General features: G+C 38.1%; 1 protein-coding gene across 1 annotated transcript; it reads right to left on the reverse strand.

Annotated features, from left to right (window-relative positions):
- On the reverse strand, positions 1-19,034 carry abcb11b (ATP-binding cassette, sub-family B (MDR/TAP), member 11b). Its single transcript, XM_079596509.1, has 29 exons — positions 18,828-19,034; positions 18,640-18,728; positions 18,528-18,546; positions 18,407-18,427; positions 18,265-18,319; positions 16,253-16,497; positions 15,355-15,442; positions 15,071-15,204; positions 14,746-14,917; positions 11,121-11,245; positions 10,818-10,992; positions 10,599-10,712; positions 9,679-9,789; positions 9,469-9,594; positions 9,182-9,385; positions 7,705-7,875; positions 7,416-7,617; positions 6,974-7,055; positions 6,432-6,561; positions 6,187-6,354; positions 6,001-6,105; positions 4,618-4,779; positions 4,305-4,508; positions 3,988-4,229; positions 3,756-3,912; positions 1,370-1,567; positions 1,053-1,259; positions 576-722; positions 1-483 (listed from the first exon to the last, which is right to left on the reverse strand). Exons 2-29 carry the CDS (start codon positions 18,713-18,715, stop codon positions 283-285), a joined length of 4,041 nt encoding a protein of 1,346 aa, XP_079452635.1. The 5' UTR covers positions 18,716-18,728; positions 18,828-19,034; the 3' UTR covers positions 1-282.
- Positions 19,035-25,099: the final 6,065 nt, after the last annotated feature.

Below are 25,099 nucleotides of genomic sequence, written 5' to 3' on the forward strand. Positions count from 1 at the left end.
TTTTATTTGATAGTACATAAATACATTCATTTTGCAATGCATACAACAAAAAACAGTTCTAGTTTTAAAATTCAGTGTTGTTAGATTAAGTTTTTTTTTATCAACATATATATGAGATAAATGTAGCCTACTGAAATTATTATTATTTTTACAATATTTATTCAAAATTCAGTACAAATATTTCTGCCAAGAAGATGTTTTAATCAGCCAAATATCAGCTGATTTATTATTATATTTGTCTATGTATCACTAGAAGGACGTATGAAACCCTTCCCTGTGAAATTAGCTGATTGGAGCTCCGGTCGTGACGAGTTTGTAGTACGCCCCCTTCAGGCCCATGAGATAGTCGTGTGCGCCCTTCTCGATAACATATCCTCTAGACATCACAGCTATGATGTCAGAGTTCTGGATAGTAGACAGACGGTGAGCAATGACGATACAAGTTCTGCCTTCTCTTGCTTTATCCAAAGCCTCCTGTACAGTCTGGCACACAGATGAACAAACATAAACTGGATGAGTTCTCACACAACCAACAAACAATGAAAATCCTCTAAAACTCTTGCTTTCTGGCTCACCTTTTCACTTTCTGTGTCCAGTGCTGAGGTGGCCTCATCCAGTAGAAGTATTTTGGGGTCTCGTATGATCGCCCTGGCTATAGCAATGCGTTGCTTTTGACCCCGGGAAAGCTGGGAACCTTGGGAACCAACATTAGTGTCGTATTTCTGCATCATGGGAGGAATAAACAATCAAGCAAATTAACATTTTTGTCACACTCACAAGAAGATTTTTATTAATTTCTCTTACTTTAAATTTGAATCTTTTATTTTTTATAATATTGATTTTTGTACAGCACTTTCGGTCAACTTCTGTTGTTTTTAAATGTCCTTTATAAATAAATGACTTCATAAATGAATAATTTTTTGATCTAAAGATGTGAACAGCTTAGAGCAGAATCTCCGAACTGTTGTTTTGTAATTAAAATAGATTCCGACACTAAGTGAATGCAGCATTAGTTCTAAATCCTTGTAATCCGAAGATTCCCAACTTAACACCTCAGGAAGTGACATGACAAAGTCATGCAGCTGGGCCTTCTTGGCCGCGGAGATGACATCATCCATGCTGAGCTCTCGTTCATTGTCTCCATAGCGGATGTTTTCTGCAATACTGCAGTCAAACAAAATTGGCTCCTGAGAGACGATCCCAATCTTAGAGCGCAGGAAAGCGACGTTGACCCCAGTAGAGTCATGGCCGTCAATGAGCTAAACGATAAAGAACAATGATTAGATCACAAACTCAGTGTTTCAATAAAGATTTTAAAGCAAAAACAAACATTCAAAATATCGGTAAAAGATCTTAACCGTTTTCTTACCACACGTCCATTGTTAGGATCATAGAATCTCTCCAATAGCTGAACGCTAGTGCTCTTGCCACAGCCGCTGCTGCCCACAAAGGCCAAAGTCTGTCCCGGCTTAACACTCACATTCAGACCATTCAGAACCTGAATATCTGGCCTGGACGGGTATGTGAACTTGCAGTCTATAAACTCAATATCCCCTTTAAAATTATCCTTAAAGAATGAGAAAGAGAAAGTGTTATATTCCTGCCTGCTTGTGTAGGGCAGGTGATTTTTAAATTGCTGTGCCAAGAAATAATGCAATACTAAAATGTAACTTCTCCTACATTTCTAGGAGAATGAAATATGACAAATACATGTCAGTCCTGATAATAGATATTGTGATAAATATACTGTATTCTCCAAAATATGAGTCACATTTTGTACCATCACAATCACCGGAATGAGAGGTATTCAGCCCATAAATTTGAATTAAGCCATATTTCGGCTTTGTATAGTTTAGCAAGCTGATCAACTGATTTTCTAACAATATTGCATGAGTTATTCCACTGGACTACACATGGAATCTCTGGTTTCTCTTCCCAAGTTTTTTTTTTTTTTTTTTTTTTGGCAGGGGATTTATCTATATACATAAACATTTTATTTTCCTTCTCTCGTTCACTTTTCCTCAAAACAACAGTAATAATAAATTTATGTTTTTCTAATTCGGTCAATGACATTAAATATTGGTCAATGCAATAAGTCAATTAAACTACTGGAGATTACTGTGGTCTGTTTGTTAGCAAGATCATGCATGTCAAGTTTATTTGAATAGCACATTTACCACACACCTGTAATTCAGTTTTGCTTTAAATTTGGCTTTAAATGTTGTTTATAATAAGTTTTTTTTATAGCTAATGAATGCTACCATAATTTATGCTTAATTTAAACTTTTTTTAATGACTAAAGTACATATTTATAGTGTTTAAAATATATGTAAACATTTCGTTTTATTAACAGGTATTTTACATTACGATGCGACATCTGTGTTTTCTCACTCAACACTCAAGCAATGCAGGGAGCTTGATTGACAGGTGATCTGACCAATCATACTTCGCCATCCGCCATTTTGTCCGACAAAGCAGTCAGGAGAGTTAAGCCGCGTTTCCACCGAAATTACCCGGAACAATTTGTCCCAGGAACTTTTTTCCCAGGAAAATGTTTTGCCCCAGACCGGTTGCTTTCTGCGTTTACACCGCGGTCTAAAGTACCGGGAAGATTATGTAAACTGTGCGCAACTGCTCCTCCCAGTCTGCGACGGACAGTAATCAGTTTTGAGCGCCACATTTATAATAAGTATGGAGGAGATTCAAACTGTGCTGCAGTTGTTTGTGATGATCATGTATTGGTTTACTAACGAGGTAATTAACAAAACGACAGAAAAGAGACGAGCACTGATATAAAGCGTGTTCAGAAAGCTCGTAATGCTATAAAATTAGACGATGCGGACATTGACCGCGAGATGGCTGGGACGAACGCGCAGAAAATGTCCTGTTACACAAATACGCTTAATAGAGCCTGAACCTCGTCGTCGGTCGTGCTGTTTTTTTATTTTATTAAATTCTATATTTGCAGACAGACGACTCTTACTGCATGAAGCCACGAACCGCAATAGATTTTTTAAAATGCCGGTTAAAATAGAATGCTGCGTCATCCAATCAGCATGTTCAGCGTACAAGTCCCACCCCCGAAAGTTCCTGAACTTTGAAAAAGTACTACCTCGGCAGCAGGGACTTTCGGAGGGGGGAATATTTACCCGAAACTTCATTTAGACCCTGATTCCTGCGGTGTAAACACACCGAGTACCAACCCAAAGTTCCTAGTTCCTGGGGAAAGTTCCCGCGGTGGAAACGCGGCTTAAGTAGATTAACATGGGAGGATTTGAACTTGAAAAACAGAGTGTACTGACGCCTTTCCGCGGTTAAAACAACATCCTTCTTGTTCATTAACGTTTATTTGATGCTATAAATTAACTAGAAGAAAGAGATGATCAGTTCACAAGCAGCTTTAACTGATGCTCTACATCGATCTGTCACACACATTAAAGAGCCACAAAACGGTATTTATTGTTTAAATTTCTTTTAAAAAATGACCAAATTTGAAAGGTGAGACTTATATTATAAGTAACCTGGTCTGTCCTGTCTGTCAGCGTGTTGTCGGTGTCCTCTCTGCTTCGCGATGTATTTTTCACTGCGTGACAACATGGTGTGGCGTGTGAGCGGCGTAGCTTGTCGGACATAGCGACAGTAATTAAGTGGGGCGGGTCTTTGCGAGCGGTCAATTTTGACCCTGTGAAACTTATGTAGTGACTTTATTCCAGATAATATGGTCCATAAATGGTTGTTGTTGATAATTGAATTACCCATTTGTCTCCTTCATTGCTGTAGGTGCTAATTTTGGGAATGTGGTCGAGTAGCTTGAAGAATCGCGCGGCAGAGATCTTGGCTTTGGCGTAGTCGGGAGTGTAGGAGGACGCTCGACCGAGAGCAGTGCCGCTGGTTACAATCGCTGAAATTACCCTGTATTGATAGAACCTCTCCAAATTATGAACATTTACTAAACCAGCGATACACTTTGTGGCATTGTTATCTCACCTGAAAACCATACTGAAGTGTAGCCCCTCTTGATAGACCAGGTATCCACCGAATCGATAGGAGGCGGAGTTCGCCATGAAGACCACACACTGGGAAAACCCATAGCAGGCACCGTAAACATTAGCCTTCTTCAGCGCGGCCTGGTACGGGGCCTCCAGCTGCGTGTCGAACATTTCCACAAAACTGCGCTCTTTTCCTAGGCCGGCAATGGTGCGGATGTTATTCAGAGCTTCTCCAGATATCTGCGCTCAGACACAGAGACATTTAAAAAGCCTGATGCAGAAGCTGATGTCTACTCCAGTCTAGTGTGAGCTCACCCGTCCTGCTGTCTCCATAGCCTCTTTGTCCTGCTTGGCGAATCCGGTTAGCATCTTAGCCTGAAACCCTCCAGAGAGAGCCAGGAAGGGCAGAAAGCACAGGATGACCATAGTGAGCTTCCAGCTGAAGTAGAAGGAGATGATAATGGCCACGCCGATGTTGGTCAGAGAATTCACGATCATGCCGATCTGAGAACCTGTGGCCTGGAGTGAGAGTTTTTTACTGTAATTAAGCATTATTTTTAAATGATTGAAATGTGGTGCACATCATCTAGTCGTAATGAAAAATAGATTTTAAAAATGTTTTTCTTACTCCCTGGACTTGTGAGGCATCGGTGGCCAGTCTTGTGGTCAAAGCACCTGGGCTGTTTCTGCGGTCATCAAACCAGCTGATCTCCTGCCCAAGCATTGCATGAAAACCCAGACGCCTCAGTCTACGTGTCAGCAGTTCCCCAGATTTAGAGAATGCATAGCCCTGGGGGGAAAAAGAAAGATAGAAAGAAATAAAAAGAAGAAGTAGCTGGATCAAGATATTTTGAAAGCAAACAAAGGCCCAAGGCACTATGCAGTCATGGTCATAATTAATGGCACCCCTGGTTAATATGATCAAAACTGGCTGTAAAAAATAAATCTGCATTGTTTATCCTTTTAACCTTTCATTCAAAAAATGGGGGGGGGGGGGGGTCACATTATGAAATAAATGTTTTTTTTCCAAAACACATTTGAATGTGCACCCAGCTTAAGTCATAAAAATATGGTAACTATTCATTATGGTGACTGCCAAATATCACATTATACTACTGAAGCTAAAATGGTCCTTTTCCCTTTGTTTGTTTTTTTTCAGTTAGCCTACATTAGAATGCTAACACTTTAGCCTAGTAGTTTAGCATAGCAGTGACATAATCTACATATAGGCTACATATAAGGATAACTTGCACATTTTAAACATTTATTTAGACATTTAGGAAGGAGAACAGGATTCTGTGAAGGGACAGGATTGAGCATGACACTGGCTGCGTCCGAAAACTTTGTTTTCACCAAGTGCAACATGTTCCTGGATCAACATCTTGGTTGCATTCCAATCAACCAATCAGATTTGAGGGACACCTTTACAGTTTATGTCAAGTTTAGGTGTATAACCAGGGTTCCCAGACAGCATTATGGTGTCGGCCCAGATCCTGTGTTGCTGTCTGGGTTAGATGCTTCTACATAAGTGCTATTGACCTATCATTTCCCCAAATGGGATAACTCATAAGTTAGTTTAGGTTTAGGGGTGGGGATATGGTTAGGATTAAGTTTAACAGAAAATTTTGTTCCAGAATCAACCAAATATGTTGACCTAGGAACGCTTCTAACTGCAAAATCAGGAAGTGCTTTTTTGGTGCCTTGCTGCCCCATCAGCCCCATAAGTTAACTGTCACAGAATGGAACGCAAAGGATTGTGGGATATCAAAGGCAGCGAAGGATACATCTATTCTGCCTTCAAAACAAATCGATTGGATGAAGGTATCTCAGGAGACAGGAAGTGAAGCTAACATTGGATTCGGGTCGTGTTTGAAAGTAACTCTATCGCCCCCTTGAGGTTTGTTAACACCAAAGCAATGCTATAATGCATAGAATTTTTCATCGATCTGTAATTGTTTACAAAATCTTTACAATATATATTATAATCAAAAGGCTCAATATGCAGACAAACCTGTAACACTTGTGTGAAAAACGAAACCAATCCAACAAATACAAAGAACAGACAGATGCCATTAATTTCCCTCCGTTGTTCAACAGGATCAGGCATCGAGAATGTCTGCAAGTAAAAAGAAAGAGATGAAAGCCATGCTTACAGAAAACACACGCAGTAGAGGAGAATAGCAGGCAGAAACCTCACCGCCAGGATTTGGCTGAAGAGGAGAGAGTAGACTGGGTTCACCCCTCCATTCACAGCAGCTCCAAAGCTTCCAAAGAGCATGTAGGGCCATTCGGGAGCGTTATATTTCAGAATACGAGCCACTGGAGCTGGTTCCACCACCTCTACATCATCCTCAGGAAGGATGCTCTATATACACATACAGTATGCACATACATGAGATGTTTGCGAGATATGTCAGGCCCATGGAGGTGAAGAGATCTAACCTTTCCCATGAACTCCTGAGGAACGCAGGTTTCAGAGTATGAGCGAGGGCCTAGCTCTCCAGCAAAGGCCACTGAGGATTCGGGTACAACATTCGACAGCTGTGATCGAGATCTTCGGTGAATAGAAGCCCTGCAGGTATAGTAAAAGAGAGAGAGTGAGGTAGAAAAAGTGAAAAACTAAAATATAAAATGTTATTCTTATACACACTTACCAATGGAGCGGCCTACTTGAGTAAAGTAGGCCATAATTTTTTATGCAATATCCCAAAATGCGCAAAAAAAATAGGTGGATGAAAACATAGCTAATGACCGACCACTGAAATAGGAAGTGGACCCAGTTTCCATTTTAAAAATCTGGTCAATTTAGATTTTTTTAAAGGATTAGCTTTGCAACATACCATCAAATTCTACTGGAATCAACTGATCATTAGTTTAGTCTCTTGTGGTTTCATGTAAATGCTAACTAGGGTTTGAAAAAGCTTGAGCGCTCTTTAAAGAAAAGAAAAGAAAGCTTGAGCAATAAAGTTTTTCACCATTTTTACCTCAAGCTAGCTCGATAGCTTCCTGCCCTGTTGAGACTCTTTCTCTCCGCATCAGGATCAATACTTTCAGCTTCCTCCATGTCTGAGAAGAGTGAGAGATTAGAAGGACATTCACTTCAAATCCTTTTCGTTCATTTGAAATAAAGCTGAAATAAAATAAAACATTAATATTAAATGAAAAACTTTAAGTGAAAAATTCAACGGAAATTAGAAATGTATTCAAGATGATTTTTGCTTTTTACTCCAAAAGATTTGAGAGTCATTGACAGCAAGTAAAAATAGGATGTTTTTCAGGTCGGTGGCAATGGGTTCAAAGTTAAAATAATTTGAACTTTGAGTACCACGTGACAATTCAGGGTGCTTTGCTCCACAGAGTTCAATGCATTGGAGAACATTGACACTAGTCATGTGAGCTGATCTCTAGTAGTAGAGAGTGTGTTACCCTGTTGGGCTTTCTGATTGAGGGCTTTGTCTCCCTGGCTCTGAAGAGTGACCAAGGTGAAGTAGACACCCTTTCTATCCAGCAGCTCCTCATGTTTTCCTCGTTCCACGGCACGGCCATGCTCGAATCCCACGATCACGTCTGCATTCTTTATTGTGGATAAACGGTGAGCGATGGAGATGGTGGTGCGACCCATTCGTACCTTCAACAGAGGATTGATGGTTGTTCAAATCTTCTGTGATTTCGACGTACAATATTTTATTCCTGTTTTTTTTTTGCAACTGCTGACCTTGTCCAAAGCCTCCTGTACGACGGCTTCACTCTCATTGTCCAGAGCTGATGTGGCCATGTCAAGCAGGAGGATTCTGGGATTCCTCACAAGTGCCCGGGCTATTGCGATTCTCTGTTTCTGCCCGCCACTCATCTGGCCACCACCCTCACCGACCGAAGTGTCAAATTTCTAAAAAGAAAAGATCAAAAAGTTGAAGAAACATGTTTACTATTATACACTATCGTTCAAAGGTTTGGGGTCAGTAAGACTTTTATTTATGTTTTTGAAAAAAATATTTTATGCTAACCAATGCTGCATTTATTTGATTAATAAAACCATAAATGTTCTGCAATATTATTACAATTTAAAACTGTTTTATATTTTTGTAAATATATTAAAATGTAATTTATTCATGTGATGGCAAAGCTCAATATTCAGCAAGCATCATTACTCCAGTTTTCGGTGTCACATGATCCCTCAGAAATCATTCTGATATGATGATTTGGTGATAATAATAAGAATAATTTCTTATTGGTATGAATGTTAAAAACAGTTGTGCTGATAGAAAAAAAGTAAAGTGAATAGAAAGTAAAACCAAAACAGCATTTATTTGAAATTGGAATCTTTTGTAACATTATAAATCTATTTTTGTCACTTTTAAACAATTGAATGCATCTTTCCTGATTAAAAGTATTAATTTCTTTTAAATACAAATCTTACTGAGCCCAAAGTTTTGAAGGGTAGTATAAAGGAGGGATTCAAATGTAATTTAAACCTAAAAAAATAAACAGAAACCTTCAGGATTTTGAAATATTTGAAACAAATAGATATAATATAATATAATATAATATAATATAATATAATATAATATAATATAATATAATATAATATAATTAGGGCTGTTAAACGATTAATCGCGATTAATCACATCCAAAATAAAAGTTTGTGTTTACATAATAAATGTGCGTGTACTGTGTATAATTATTTTTTATATATAAATACACACACATGCATGTATATATTTAAGAAATATTTGCATGTATATACTGTATATAGATGTATATATAATTTATATTATATATAAATATAAATATTTTATATAAAAATAAAAATAAATCTTAAATATATACATGCACGTGTGTGTATTTATATATACAAAATAATTATACACAGTACACGCACATTTATTATGTAAACACAAACTTTTATTTTGGATGTGATTTATCGATTCACAGCCCTAAATAATATAATATAATATAATATAATATAATATAATATAATATAATATAATATAATATAATATAATATAATATAATATAATATAATATAATTGGGATAGGATCTAGGCCTCCCGTGACCCTACAGAGGTTGAGTGTTATGGACATGGATGGATGTTATGGAGAATGGATGGATGGATGGATAATATAATATAGAGACCAAGATGGTCATTAATTATGATGTCTATGTATGTTGGACATATTTGGTGGTCTCCTGCCTGTGGTAAATCCATGATGAAGTTATAGGCATTGGCCTCTTTGGCTGCTGTGATGATGTCGTCGTTCGAGACTCCAGGACGCCCGTATCGAATGTTCTCAGCAATGGTGGTCGCAAACAGAACCGGCTCCTGCTCCACAATCCCAATCAGAGAACGCAGCCACTGGATGTTCAGGCCCCTGATGTCATGACCATCCAACATAACCTGAAGTGAAAGAACACTTACAAGGATTTCTGAACGATGTTCACCAAAAAACACGGCAGCGTGTAAGAGAGATGTTTCGTTACCATCCCTTCTTTAGGGTCATAGAACCGTTGAAGGAGCTGGATCGCGGTGCTCTTCCCAGCACCACTGGGACCCACAAACGCTGTTGTCTCTCCTGACTTCACCTGCAGATTAAGCTGATTGAGGATCTGTGAGAAGGAGGAGAGTAGAGTTCATCTAAAGTAGGAGCACCGCAGATCTGGTACTGGTGCTGGTGTACGTTTCAACTTTACCTTCACTTCAGGTCGAGATGGGTAATGAAAAGTTACGTTATGAAACTCCAGATCTCCTTTCACTTTGTCTAACTTATATCCAGCCTCAGAGAGACAATCGATCTCTGGTTCCTGAAAATTCGACAATATTCCTGTCAGTCCATCACTCGGGAAGGTGTGCTGTCTCAGATAGATGTCAGACATGCAATAATACAGCTGTTGTCTTCTGACTGGCACCTGCTTGGAGCTTGCTGGGATTTTTCATTCTGTGCATTTTTCTACACTTACTAGAATCCAGCACAGATTTAACACTCATTTGCTATCCGTGTAAGATCATATTTTCGGTGCTCATGGGATTGACATCTGTCAGATTTTTTTTTTTCTGTATACAAGTGGTCCAAAGTAGACTTTTTTTATTTAATAAAATGATTGAATTTATTTAATTTAACAAATATTTTCAGCATAACAATTAAAGTGAGTTTGGAATAAAAATAAATAAACAACAAATGAAATCAAATTAATTCAAAAAAATTTTTTAAAACAAGTGATTTTAAAAGTCACTTTACTCAAAAAAAACTGTTTACTTACAGGTTTAAATAAGATGTTGAATATAATGTTTTCGTAATGTTTATCTATTTTTGTATTTTATATCTATTTTGCTTTCATTTAAATGTACTGTACTTTAGTTTTAGCAACTGTAGTACTTTAACTTCATTTCAATTAGCAACAGATTTTAAGTTCATTTTAAGATTAATTTTAAGTTTTTTAAGTTCAAGATTTCATCTAACATTTATGTTTGTTTTATTTCAGATTTATTTCAAAAATTGTAATAGTCTAATACTTTTTTTTTTGTTTAGTTAACAATAACAACACCGGATTTGAGACAAATATTAGTCTTTTCATGTGATTTTTGTGATGTCCGTTGTCCGCAGGGTTCTTACGCGGTCTATGGTCTCAAAGATAATGGTGGCGGCCCCTCTTCCAGCAGCAAAAGCCTCCAGACAAGGAGACGCCTGGCCCAAATTCAGCGCAGCAATAAGCACTCCGAAAAATACCTGCAAAACAAAACGTGATATCTTTTCTGTAATGTGAATAACAAAATTAACCTTGATGTGTGGGTTCTTTTTCATGTGCTTGCATGAGATCATGTGTGTGTGTACCTGTAGTAAAGTCCCTGGACTGTACTCTTGTGTGTCCACTACTAAACTGGACCCATACCAGAAAGCTAGTGCGTAACACAGGAAGATGATGAACCACATGTACCCTGTGAAAAACCCCATGATCAGACCTTTCCTGATGCCCCATCGCTGAGCAGAGATCAGATTACGGTCATACCTGCAGAAAATACAACGTGTAAAGACTGTTGAATTATGGTATCAGTTCGAAGGAAATAACAGAGTCAGTACATTTCTGATTACAGTGCAGTGCGGGAGTCATTATGTGTAAAGATGATGGTTAGTTACCTGTCCACTTCTTTTTTCTCGCCACCGAATGCTGCCACAGTACGAAGAGAAGACAAAACCTCATCTGCCACAGCACCTGCTTTAGCGTACGCCTGCAGCTCCATTCCCGTCAGTTTTGCCACAAACTAGACAAGCACAAGCAATCAAAACAAGTGTAATATATTGTAATTAACTTTATACAACAGTTTGTTACGGCCCTCGGACGTGATAGACAAATGGAGTGTCTTGTAACTCCACTCAGCCAATGTTTGTTCCAGACGGACTAGATCAAATTCACCATGAAATCAAAATGAACACGGCCTAATTTTTATGGAATATTGTATAATAGTGTGTATCCATGCACATCATCATGGATCTCACATGACATCACCAATAGAAAACCACAATGGTCCAATCAATAGAGCGCTGAGGGGAGGAAGTCAAAACCCAGAAGACTAAACTGGTGCAGGTATGACATCACTTTGTAGGCCAAAACGCAGAAACGAGTTAGCATTTATCACTTTCGGTTCCATCGTCCCGAAGTCAATGGGGTTTTGAATGGGATTTATGTTAAATGGCTGAAATAAGGTCTGCGGTTAACACAAGCTCTAGACATTTTTACCTTTTATTCTACGACATAAAATACATAAGTATTACCCCACTCGTGATTTTTGAAGCTGTAGCTTGTCTTAAAAAAGACGGTTGCTAACAAGCTAAATGGGACTAAAGAGGCTGTCGAGGAGATTAAACGTCATCACGCTGAACAGGTAAACTCAGTTCGCTTTTACAGCCTCTTTATGCTTATAGTTACTATTATAATAACTATTGTAACTCAAACTTTCTGGGAAAATGTTTATAGATAAAAATTGTCGGAAGCTTAGTGATGGTGATGTTGAAGTCGCAAGTAGTTTGTTTGTTGCCTAATAGCTTTTTACTTCTGGCGACACCATAGGCTTCAAATTATCTTAATGGACAAAATGTGTAAGTATCATAAACTTTTGTTGATCACAGTACTTGTTTTTTGCGATAATCCACAAAGCCTACGTAAAAATCCCATTGGGTGTGACGCTAGCCGCCGGTTGGACGTTTTCTTACAGGGTTTTATAATGCGTTTTTTCAATTTATGAGATACTTGGTCTAATCTAGTTACTTATGAGAAACATACATTTTATAAAACATAACAGCTTCAAAATTCACATTATTGGTACGAGGGTGTGAAGGGCTTGACATTCACTTTTTTGCTTACCAGTCACTGTGGCTAGTGGTTTTCCAAAGTTACTAGCCACTCAACATTGTCACTGGCCACAATTCGCCATCGAGACCATCTGCCATATAGATATTTAATATTAATCATCATAATTTGGCAGCAGGTATATTACCTTATAATACCTGCTGTCACTTTAAGACCTGACGCACGGATCCATTACACTGTTACACTGGCATTTTCTTTCTCAACTGTTTACGTTCAACACTTTTGACTGTTTAAGAGCAATAAGCTGCAAAAAAGAAGTCAATTTAATACTGAGAGGCGGATTTATGTGCGCAAACTTTTGTGGGAATGAGTACAATTATGGGCAATACAAGCAATCCCAAGCCGAAACTCAAGCCCTGTAACACCAACAATATTCATCCGGAGCAAATGAAACGAGTGAGTGAGAGGATGGGGGTTTGTGTGTAACTCGCTGTCGGAGAGATGAGAGAGCGAGAAAGCACAGCTGGTATCGTGTGTCCATTCTGCGGAAAATTAGTGATGGAAGCGTTTCAGTATTGAAAAATTAACACTACATTGCACGTTTTTGAAAAACTAATTAAAAAAATTCTATATTATTTAGGCCTATAAAATTCAACCCAAAGTGGCTCGTAGGAGTGACTGCGTTACACGCCACTGCTGAAATCCACCAGCATTTGGCTGGTTGGCGGGTGTTAATGCCAAGCCCTGGGTGAGTGTGTGTAATTTACATTCTTGAGTGAAAACGTTGAAGTATCATCAAGTTATGTTTACCACAGACCGTATTTTGTTCATAAATCCCCATTATAAAAACCCATTGGAAAATCTTGAGGGAACCGGGTCAAATTGGTCTTCCGGGTTTTGACGTCATTCTTTTCATTTCATGCCGAATTTAATGTTGGGGATTTTTCAGTGACTCTTTCTGCAGGTTAGGCCTACATGTTACACCAGTAAGGTGGCAAAAGTCAGTGGCGCCTCTGTCTGCGCTGGCCGTGATAGATTTAGCGCTTTAAGTTCAGGAAAAAACTAAATGCAGTTCACACAGAATGTTGTTGTTTTTTTACTTTTAAATAGGACCTATTATGCACGATTCACTTTTACATGGTGTTTGAACATAAATGTGTGTCGGCAGTGTGTGCACACAACCACCCTATAATGGTAAAAATCCACCCTCTCCTTTTTTTTTTCTTATCCTCATAAATCATAAGCAGTGTCTCAGAACAAGCCGTTTGCAGGTTGTAGCTTTTGTGACGTCACAAATGTTTAGGCCCCGCCCACAACTGCTGACGGACTCTGCCCTATTAGCATAGCCCCGCCCTCGGTGGGAGCTGAACACAGTCCCACATGTTTATCTCCTCGCCAGAGCATTCAAGAAATGTATTCTTATTAAAGATACTAAATTCAATCAAGAGCAGTGAGTGATTTTCTGTTTTTCTTTTGTTGTTTGATTCATATTTACAGCATATATAGCAGTAGGTACTGTATATTACCCTGCTTTCACTTTAATGCACAGATCTAAAATACACATTCAATTTCTACTTGCTGTTTACATTCACAGACATAACCAAAAGTGTTTGTGTGAACTGTGTGTTTTTGACATAACTTTGTGTATTTGACAGTTCAAACTAGAAAGAGAACTTAGTTTAATACTCATGGGGCGCTCCATCTGACATCCAGCTTTCTGTGAGCATACTTCAGATGTGTGCGCTCAGAAAACCATAGGCCTATATCAGAAGTTTAGACGGATTTGGCTTTAAAACACATGCAGATAATAACCTTTCATGATGATGAAGAACTGCAATGTCAAGTGAGCGTGACCGCGATAGAGATGATAATCAAAACCAAACAGATCACATATTTTAGTGTTTGGCAGAGTATCAGGGGAACAAGCTGTAGTGGCTCCGCCCTCTTCTGGAAAGCAGCAGCTCATTTGCATTTAAAGGTACATGCCCGAAAACAAAATTTACCCTTCTACTCAAAAATGGGCATTTACTGATTAAATTATCTGTTGGGTATTTTGAACTGAAAATTCACAGATACATTCTGTGGACATCAGAGACTTATATCACATCTTGTAAAAAGAGGCATATTAGGTCCCCTTTAAAAACAGGCCGTTTAAAAAAATGTGGGACTGAAAAACTCGGTACACCGGTCAAAGATGACAGACTCTAGCATGTTGATATAGAAAAACGATTTAAAAGGAGCAACGGAATGTGCCGGGCAATCCGCAGGTTTCAAACACTCGTCTTTGATTAAAAGAGCTGATGACATATAAATCTGTTAATCGAAATCCACTTTGATAGTTAACATTATCTTTATCGTTGTCGTTCTTGGTGTGAACGGGCCTGTTGTGTTTAAAATGTGAGATGCATGAAATCTTATGTATGAAAAAAAAGATGAAGAATTTTCTTTTCTCACCAGAGCCATGAGACCTGCTCCGAGCCCAATCAGAGGAGACACTGAGACGATGACCAGCGTTAGTTTCCAGCCCTTTGCGAAACCCATGAGGAAACCACACACGAATGTGGTGAAGCGCTGGATGAAGATCCCCACCTGATCCGCAATGGCATCGTTTATCTTGTTGATGTCACTAGGATCACATGAGATGACACACACACACACACACACACACACACACACACACACACACACACACACACACACACACACACACACACACACAATGTTAGGTAACTTGTTTATTTAGCATTTGTGCTCTGGAAAGTGTTTGAATGTGTCTTACTCAGACATGCGTGTGTTGAGCTCTCCCACAGAGGTGCAGTCAAACCAACCAATCTCCATCCTCATGACCTTCCTGAAATACATCTGCCTGATGATCTGAATCTGTCGAGCCGCTGCAGTGATCCACAGAGAGATCTGAAGGAAACAGAATGAGAGAGAAAACCCTTTAATGGATACTATAAGAAGGTCATGCAAAAATGATGCACATTATTTAAGTTTTTGCAAGTTTCGTATTGCGTTTACAAAACAAGAAAGAACCAACTGTAATTAGTTGAAAAGTCTCACTTGCAGGTATCCAAGAATGAAGACCCCCGCTCCAATGCCGACATAATAGTAGGCGAAATTGGTCATTTCATATTCAATGTTTAATAGCCTGAAGCAGAAGAGCACACCAACATTAAAAACATTTTTGAAAAATTGAGAGAGAAAAAATAGGAAATAATTTTCAACTGTAGAAAGTTTTATTATATTTATATATAAAAAATGTTTTATATATATATATATATATTAGGGTTGTCAAAAGATTAATTGCAATTAATCACATCCAAAATAAAAGTTTGTGTTTACATAATATATGTTTGTGTACTGTGTATAATTATGTATATATATAAAAACACACACAATCATATATATATTTAAGAAAAATTGCTTATATTTATATATAAAATATTTATATATAATATAAATGATATAAATGTATATACAGTATATAAATGCAAATATTTCTTAAATATATACATGATTGTGTGTGTATTTATACATAATAATTATACACAGTACACACAAATATTATGCAAACACAAAAATCACGATTAATCTTTTGACAGCCCTAATATATATATATATATATATATATATATATATATATATATATATATATATATTTTTTTTTTTTTTTTTTTAGCCAGACAAATACATTTGATTTGATTGAATATGTTTTTCTAATATTGATCAGAAAATAAAATATACACTGTTCCCTTGATACAAAGTAAATAATTTCAATCATTTATTTTGGCTTTAATAAAATGACTAATCATTTTGGAAACATCACGTTTACTAATTTCCTAACACAAAATAAATGAGTCTTTATACATTCAAATAAATAGCTGCATTTGATTTTAGAGTGAATCCATCACAAGGGAAAAAATAAAATAACTGAAAACCCCTGCTTGTTTATTCTCACCCGCATGATCTGGTCATGTTCAGTGCCAGGTTTTCTTCTTGTGTCAGGTTTCGCCACTGTATAGTGTTGTTCACACATACTTTCTCCGGGTCAGTAAGCTCATTGAGCTCGATGTCATAGTCTATGAAGGTGTCCGTCAGCATCCCGAACACGAGCAGCATCAGCGGCTGCGCTGAACCGTGAGCAATCGCACACAAGCTCCCACAAATCATCATCCAGATCTCCCGGCAGCTGGCAAAGCGAAACTGCAGGGGACATCCATTTACATGTTCACCAGTAATGGGATTATTTCTAATAATCAAAGTAAGGACTTAATTGCAGTAAGATGTTTATCTCTTCACTCCCATTTACATGTCATTTTCATTATTCTTATTATGCTAAGAAGTGTTTTGTGGTTATTTTACCGCCGTGTTGGCTTACCCCTGTGTGTTTGTGATGAACTCATACAGTATGTTACTGCCCACTGTTTTAATCTACTTTCATCAAATGCAAAACACATTTCTATGTAGGCTTAGGTAGGCTAATAATATGTAGTAGTGTACAAACTTTTCATCTTTTGTATTTGTTTGTACAAAATTGGCCTACTGCAAAACTGTACAGAACAGCTAAATTACACTGACCGGCCTAAAGAAAAGTTTCGGATTGGATTTAAATAATGCTTAAGAGTCTATGATTGGATCATTATTGCAGTGATTATTATGTTTCTATCGTGTTATATGTTTGGCAACGGTTCTTCTAAGTCTAATTGATGGAGTGTGTAGCTTTTTATTTCTTAAACAACCATGTAGACACATCATGGCCATAATGGAAGAGGTGTTAGTGAGGCCAGTAGGGGGCGCTCACCCTGTGGTCTGTGTGGGTCCTAATGCCCGGTATAGTGATGGGGACACTATACTGTCAAAGAGCACCGTCCTTTGGATGAGACGTTAAACTGAGGTCTTGACTCTCCGTGGTCATTAAAAATCCCAGGATGTCCTTCGAAAAAGAGTAGGGGTGTAACCCCGGCATCCTGGCCAAATTTGGGCCTCTGGCCAAACCCCTTGGCCTCTGTCCATCATGGCCTCCTAATTATCCCCATACACTGATTGGCTTCATTACCGTCTCCTCTCCACCAATAAGCTGGTGTGTGGTGGGCGTTCTGGCGCAATATGGCTGCCGTCGCATCATCCAGGTGGATGCTGCACATTGGTGGTGGTTGAGGAGATTCCTCCCTTCCATAATGTGAAGTGCTTTGAGGTCCCAGAAAAAGCGCTATATAAATGTAACAAATTATTATTATTATTATTAATATAATCAACGATGACAACCCCAAGATTCATCAGGCTCAAATTGTGAAAGAATGGTTGTGAGGGAGCTTGAAGAATAGTTTTCACACATGAAGTGGCTCTGAGTCCAGTCCATAAATTCATTGAAAGTCTTTGGGATGTGCTGGAGGAGACTTTACAGAGTGCTGGACTCTTGCATTGTCAATTTAAGATCTTGACCAAAAATGTATGCACCTCTTCATGGAAAAAATATCACAACATTTATTTCCATCAAGAGGTGCATCTATTTTTGATCCAACCATCTTGGCATTGTCATCCTGTAATATGGCTTTGATGTGTCTTCCTGCATGATTGTTTAAGAAATGAAAAGCTACACACTCCATCAATTAAGGTTAGAAGAACTGTTGTCAAACGTATCGTGCTATAAACAAAATCACTGCAATAAGTATCCAATCATAGACTCTTAAGCATTTGCCTATTTAAATCCAAAAAACAACTTTCTTTCTTTTCTTTTTCTTTTTCTTTTTTGGGCCGGGCAGTGTATATTCAGATGAAATTTTCGATCCACAAAATCTTGATTTTAGAACACTTTTGGCCTTACAGGCAATACTAACTGGTCACTCACAACTGTACGTTATGCAACAGGTGTCCATCCATGTAACATAATTTTGTTTGTTCAATCAGAAAACATATTACCCCTAACAACAGAATTCCTCTCAGTGTTATAATATATCTCAGAGGAATTACCAGCTGAAAGAAGCCAACGCGGATGGCCGATTCTTCTTTCTTCCCGTCTTTGGACCTGTGAATGAAATAGTTTGTGGTGCTCAAAGTAAATGTGAAAAAACAAGCTTTCGTCATCAAGGAAAATAAGAAAAATATGACTTACTTTTTATCCTTTCCCATTGTCCTGTATTAACACAAGTTTAGTTTAGAATCATTAAAAAGAAGCAATTCTCAATGCTTTATTTAAAATAAACAAATTTAGATTAAAAAAAAGCAGAACTCACATGTAATCACCATTTGTCGCTGTAACAGAATCAATATGTTCATTCGTGTCTGAATGGATTGTGCTATAGATTTGAGATGAGTTTTAAAAGATTAATTTTTGAAACCCTTTACCCTCTCCTGAAAATTCATAACCATCATTTTCCTGTCCAAACTTCTTGATGCTGCGCAGCTTTACGGTTCCTGGCATCGTTCTGCCTGTTCTAATGCCATTAAGAAAACAGATGCTTCAGGATAATTGCATCACAGAGGAACATAATGTATCATTTCAGACTTCAAACCAACACTGCATGTAAACTTACCTGGCTGATCCAAAGTTACTCTCTTTTTCTAAGATTTTAAGTTTTACAGTGAAAATTCTTCCTTGGATGCTCCTAAAATCCAATCATTTCCCTAGCAAGTGTCTGGATAGACTTCTTTTAAGCTCCGGGAATGTGTCGGTTGTGAATCTCTCGATTGCTGCCAGCAGTGTGTGTTTGTAGTTAAATGTCTTGGTCAGTTTGGCTCAGGTGAGGTAACTGTCCGGCAGGTTTGTTCTGTCAGGGAGGGTGAATGACCTCCGTATACAAACACTGACATGAGATAATTGTCCCACAAAAATCAATTCAGGCACATGTGCTTACAAGATGATTATTATGATACTGACATTCAAACTCAAAATCTCATTAAAGTCCCCCTGTAGTCTTTTAACCCCATAAAACTCATCTTTGATCACCAAAATTTCATATTTTTCCTTGAAAAAAAATATTCAAGCCTTAAAATAGCTTGAATGTAACTCTACACCCTTGCCTCATTTAGTATACACTGTTCTATGAATATGCAAATTAGCCCCGCCTCCACTCACTCGCACCAGCTCAGAGATTCACTAGTTGACGATCACATGTTGACATGATTGGTTACAAGGAAGTTTGTTACGTAAGAAACACCAGCGATTTCAAACCGTGTTTTTTGAGACTGTCTTTGGTTCACTGCAGTTTTAAAAAGAAAATCAGCAATGGTGTTGACTTATGAATTTGCACATGGTTTGTCTTAATATTAATTAAAAACATCACATAGACATATAAACAACATTAAAAGCTAGATTTTCCCCACAGGGGACTTTAAGGATAAGATTAAGATGTTACAAATTTTTCAGGAGCATCCAACCATTTGTCATGCAGTCGTTTTATACAAAATAAGCCATGATTGAGTGACTGTACTTGAATATTTTACAGGCCTGAGATATGGGAGATGTCTAAAGATGCAGATGCATTCGGAGAATAACTGTTTCTGAATCAAGGTAAAAGCTTGCGAGGTCATTCACCTCAGCATGTTTCCGTCCTGCAGGCACAGGACAAGGGGGTAACCCATCATGCACTGCAGAATCAACATGTTTTAAAGGTACTGATCTACACCGTTTTATAAAACACTTTTATATAGTAGGCTACTCTGATGTCATTTTAAGTAAGTGAAACACCCATCTACTGTTGTGGTCAGAAATTTTGTTTTTTGTGTGCAAAATATTTTGTATTGCGGCAGAACAAGCATGAGTGCGCTACACAGAAACCAAATACACAGACAGAACTGAATCATTAACTCAGAGGTCAGATCCTTCTGTAGCGCTGCCTCATTCCACACTCAGATTAATACGGTCAACACTCTATATGTGATTGACCTGATAAACTCTATTCTTTACTGCACTTAATCATAAAAATCAAACAGTAAGTTTTCTAAATCTTTTAAATAATTGGAAAGTCAATTCAAGTCAAAATTCAAATGGAAGTATGTTTAAAAAAAACAAATGTACTTTTTTTATTTTTATTTTTTATAAAATGAGCTTGTTTCCACTTGCATGCTGGATTGATGTACTTTCACTGAACCAAAAATGACTCTAAAGTCTGTATAGGGCAAAAGAGGAAACTCTACTTGGTAAAATATACCAGTGTAAAATACAGATGGGTTACGTGGGATCTAAAATACACTGAACTGAATAGTTCCAAAAAGCCTTGCAGTTTATTTCCACAGAAAAGGAAACTAAAGTAAATTTAGGGGAATTAAAGAATTTTACATGTTAGTTTGTGTAATCATGCTAAGTGGAGCATATCCCATATGGCAAAACATATTCTTCTTTAATATATTATAAAAGAGGTTTAAAATACAAATTTAAATTTATTCATTTAGGCTTTTTAAATTTATTCATGTACCTTATATTGTTTGTTTCTGGTGTACTTTTTTATGTGTTATTATGTAATAATATTAATAATAAAACATTTTATTTGTAAAGCACTTTTCATAAAAGAATCTCAAAGTGCTACAGAAACCACATTAAAAAAGAGATAATAAAAAAGAAGTGATAAAATACATAAGAAAAGACAGCTAAAAGAGGAGTTTTTAGTGCAGAGTGAAATTAGCAAAGCCTAAGGACAACTTACAACAAAACAGTTTTAAGCTCTTTTTTAAAAGTGTCCACACAGACTGGTGTTTTCTCAGATGTTCAGGGAGGGAGTTCCAGATGCGAGGGTCAGCAGAACAGAAGGCTCTGTCTCCCATGGTGCGGAGTCTTGAACGTGGCTGATGGAGGAGATTTGTGCTTTGGGACCGGAGGTTATGGGTGGATGAGTGAGGGGTAAGGAGGTCTAAGAGGTATTTCGGGGCGTTGTTATAGATGCAAAGATGGGTGATGAGGGCAATCTTGTATTGAATTCGTGATGTTATGTGAGCCAGTGGAGGTTCTCAAGAATGGGAGTGATGTGTTCGTATTTGCGGGTTTTCATCAGAGTTCGGGCAGCACAGTTCTGAATGAATTGAAGTTTTTGAAGGATTTATTTGGTATACCGATAAGCAGGCTGTGACAGTAATCCAGCCTGGAGGAAATTAAGGCGTGGACGAGTTTTTCTGCGTCAGAGAAAGTGAGGAAGGGGCGGAGTTTTGAAATGTTTTTGATATGAAAAAAGCAGGTTTTGTATTTTTGATGTGATTTTCAAAGGTCAGTTGTGGGTCCAGCTTCACACGAGGTTGGTAACAGTAGTTGAGAGGGGGATGTCTTGACCGGAGAAAGAGATAGTGGTTATGGGTGATGACTGGACCTGATGAGGGGTGCCGATTTGTATGGCTTCAGTTTTAGAGCTGTTCAACTGGAGGAAATTATAACTCATCCACGCCCTAATCTCCTCCTGGCAGTTTGAGAGGGCTAGAGATGATGTTGAAGAGGGAGCAGAAGCTGATGAGAGAGCAGATAATGATGAAAGGACCGGGGTAGAGCATAGGTTTGAGTCGGTTCGCAGGTATAACTGGGTGTCATCAGCATAACAGTGAAAAGAGATGCCGTGACGGCTGATGATACATCAGGGGTCCTAGGATAGATCCTTGGGGGACACCACAAGTGACAGGGGCTGTTCGGGACCTGGCTGATCCCAGGTGGACGTACTCTGTCCTGTCAGCTAGGTATGAGGTGAACCAGTCCAGTGTGGAGTGACGGAGACCAATGTCAGTATGGAGACGGCTTAGTAGGATATGGTGGTCGACAGTATCAAAGGCCGCTGAAAGGTCAAGGAGAATGAGCAGAGAGGGGGATCCAGAATCTGCAGAAATGAGAAGGTCATTGGTTACCCTCAACAGTGCTGTCTCTGAACTATGAGCAGTACGAAAACCAGATTGAACCATCTGATAAAAAAATCTTTATGCTGGATAGGACCAGCGGTGACCAGCTGGGTCCAGCTGGGTCAAATTACTTGTCTGGCATGCATAATACAGCGTTTTTAGTTGTTTCCGCAGATCCGTGTGAATGGGTATCATTTTGATAACGTTTTCATCGGTACAGAGGAAAAACTTTTGTCTGGGAAAAAAAACTTGTCATGTCGATGAGGCCTTCGCAGGGGATAGTCTTGTGTTTAGTCTAGATTTAAACTGACAGAGTAGCCGTTTCTCAATGTCAAGGAAGGATCCTCAGAAGCCGGAATTTCGAGGATGCTACGTCATCGACATCCGTCGAAGGACTGTTCCAATGTCGAGGATCCTCAGAATTTCAACCAAGGGCGGAGTCCTTCGTTCGGAAAATATCCCATATACAGGAAAGGGTGCATATGTGTAGACTTCGCGCTCTTCGCGCTATCACATCGCCCACAATCCTATGCGCGCAGCTTTGCTATCTTGTTTAAAAAATAAAATAAAAAGTCGGATGTTAGCGGAGTCGGAGCAATAACGGGGCAATATGCTTTTAAATGCAAGTAGGCTATATTTACGTTACCATACATTTGTTATAACCGTCATATAAGTAAAGTTTAATGTTTAAATGCCAGTACAAATTACTACCGTATTGATATTACAAATTACGTTATGGCTAACCTGTCATTTTAACAATTGTTAGCTTTGCCGTCACCGGCATTTCACATATTTTACCATTGCATGTGTTTTAACAGCTAGAATGTTGCTATGGACGCAGTTCTTTTCACTCAGGCAATACACTTATTTTTAAATCAATAAACTCCTTTTGAAATCAATATTTTGTCTCAAATTATTGATTTATTATTATTGACTTATTTTGTTAGGTAGGCAGCCATGTAATAAGCGGGATAGCGAGCCAGTTTTTACAGCGAATACAACCCTTTTAGGTTTATTCAAGACCCCTCCGCTTCGCGTTAGAGTTCGCGGGGTTTCACTGACGGACGCAATGACGTGCACTTGCTAGAATGTTCCATTTACGTGTTCTCTCGAATCCTAAAGAGGATCCTCGCCTAGCCTCTGAATGAAATGACTTGGAAGGACGCGTCCTGCCAAGGAAGTATCCTTGACATTGAGAGACACCCAGTGTGTCTGCCTCCCGTACAATGCTAGGAAGACTGTTCCAGAGTTTAGATGCTAAATAGGAACAGGATCTACCGCCAGCAGTTGATTTTGATATTCTAGGTATTCTCAACTGGACAGAATTTTGAGATCACAATAGATGTGAAGGACTATAATGGGTTAGGAGCTCGCTCAAGTACTGGGGAGCTAAACCATTTAATGCTTTGGAAGTAATTTGCAAGATTTAAAATGTATGATTTTTAATAGGGAGTCAATTTAGTGTTGACAGAACTGGGCTAATATGGTCATTCTTCCTGGTTCTGGTAAGATCTCTAGCTGCCGCGTTTTGTACCAGCTGGAGTTTGTTTAATAAGCGTGCAGGGCAACCACTGGTATGGACGTTGCCGGCTCACACTCCTGGTCAGACTTGTGATGGGTTCAGGCTTCGGGTCGGCATGGCTGCAGGCTCAGGCTCCTGCATGGGCTCTTCATTACCCCCTGCTCAGGGTCCATTGTGGGCTTGGCCGCGTGACAGGTGCAAGTTGGGGCTGGACGATGGCGATGGTCTCTTCTGCTTTACCCACAGTGAATGAGGAACCATCAATCCATAGCATGAAGTAGATGTACTCCTCCAGTGTGTATCAAACATAACACAAACAATAGCTGTGCTCGTTAAATTAATCTCCATGATATCAGATAATGGCGGGAAACTAGAGCAAAGGAAATACAGGAAACAGGTAAGTAAGGAATACAAACTAAAAGTCCATGAAAAAGTGTAGTAATTTTAGTATATGTTAAAAGTACATACGATTTAAGCAGCAACATGGCCTTGCTAATTCCATGTTGGAATTAATAGAAAAGGGCTGTTTGATTTACCGGCTTTGTGTGTGTAAATTACAGTTTTAAATGGTAAAATGTAGGCTACAGGTTGTTCTGTAAATGTTTACATTTTTACTGCATTACTAGATTTTATTTACAGTGTAGTACCTATTGTGTTTAAAATGATTATTTATTTATTTTTTTTATTTTTTTTACAATTGGTTTATTTAGATTGTGCCAGGAGCTTCAGAAAGTTTGAGTCCGTGGCAAGAAGTATGTTTTCATTACAGGCTGTGACTGGCTTCAGAACGCTCCTTGCAAGCCATCTGGACACGAGCGGAGCCTGTTCTGCGGCAGCATGTCTGAGAGGAGGAGCTGGGACAATCATATTCATCAAGAGTGTCCACAATCCATCTGGAGAACATGAAATGTGAGAGCATTGATAAAGCATAGGCTACACTTTGTTTAAAAACGTGCTAATAAAGGCAATAAATCACACTACCATTCAAAAGTTTGGTGTCTGTAAGATTTTGTAAATGTTTTGAAAGCTGTTATGGTCAACAAAGCTGCATTTGTTTGATCAAAAATACAGTTAAAGCAGTAGTATTGTGAAATGTTATAACAGTTTAAAATAATATATTTTAAAATGTAATTTATTAATTTGATGGCAAAGCTGAAAACGTCCATTCATTCTAATATGCTGATTTTTTTGGTGCTCAAGAAATGCTTCTATTGTTATTAATGTTGGAAACAGTTGTCCTGTTTTTATATATTGTATATAGCCTAGTCTATATATATATATATATATATATATATATATATATATATATATATATATATATATATATATATATATATATATATATATATATATATTGGAAACCGTGTAAAAAAAAATTCCGTTTTCTTTAATGAATAGAAAGTACAAAAGAAAAGCATTTATTTTAAATATAATTTTTTGTAATAATGAAAAAAGTCTTTACTTGTCAATTTA

This window comes from Phoxinus phoxinus, assembly GCF_949152265.1.
Source record: "Phoxinus phoxinus genome assembly, chromosome: 22".
Classification (NCBI taxonomy): Eukaryota; Metazoa; Chordata; class Actinopteri; order Cypriniformes; family Leuciscidae; genus Phoxinus; species Phoxinus phoxinus.

Coding starts and splice junctions, on each gene's coding strand:
- abcb11b (XM_079596509.1), bottom strand. CDS start 18,715: ATGCCAGGAACCGTAAAGCTGCGCAGCATCAAGAAGTTTGGACAGGAA. Junction 10,993..11,120: donor GAGAAAAAAGAAGTGGACAG/GTAACTAACCAT, acceptor TATTTTCTGCAG/GTATGACCGTAATCTGATCT. Junction 7,876..9,181: donor TCATCATGGATTTACCACAG/GCAGGAGACCAC, acceptor TTTTCTTTTTAG/AAATTTGACACTTCGGTCGG.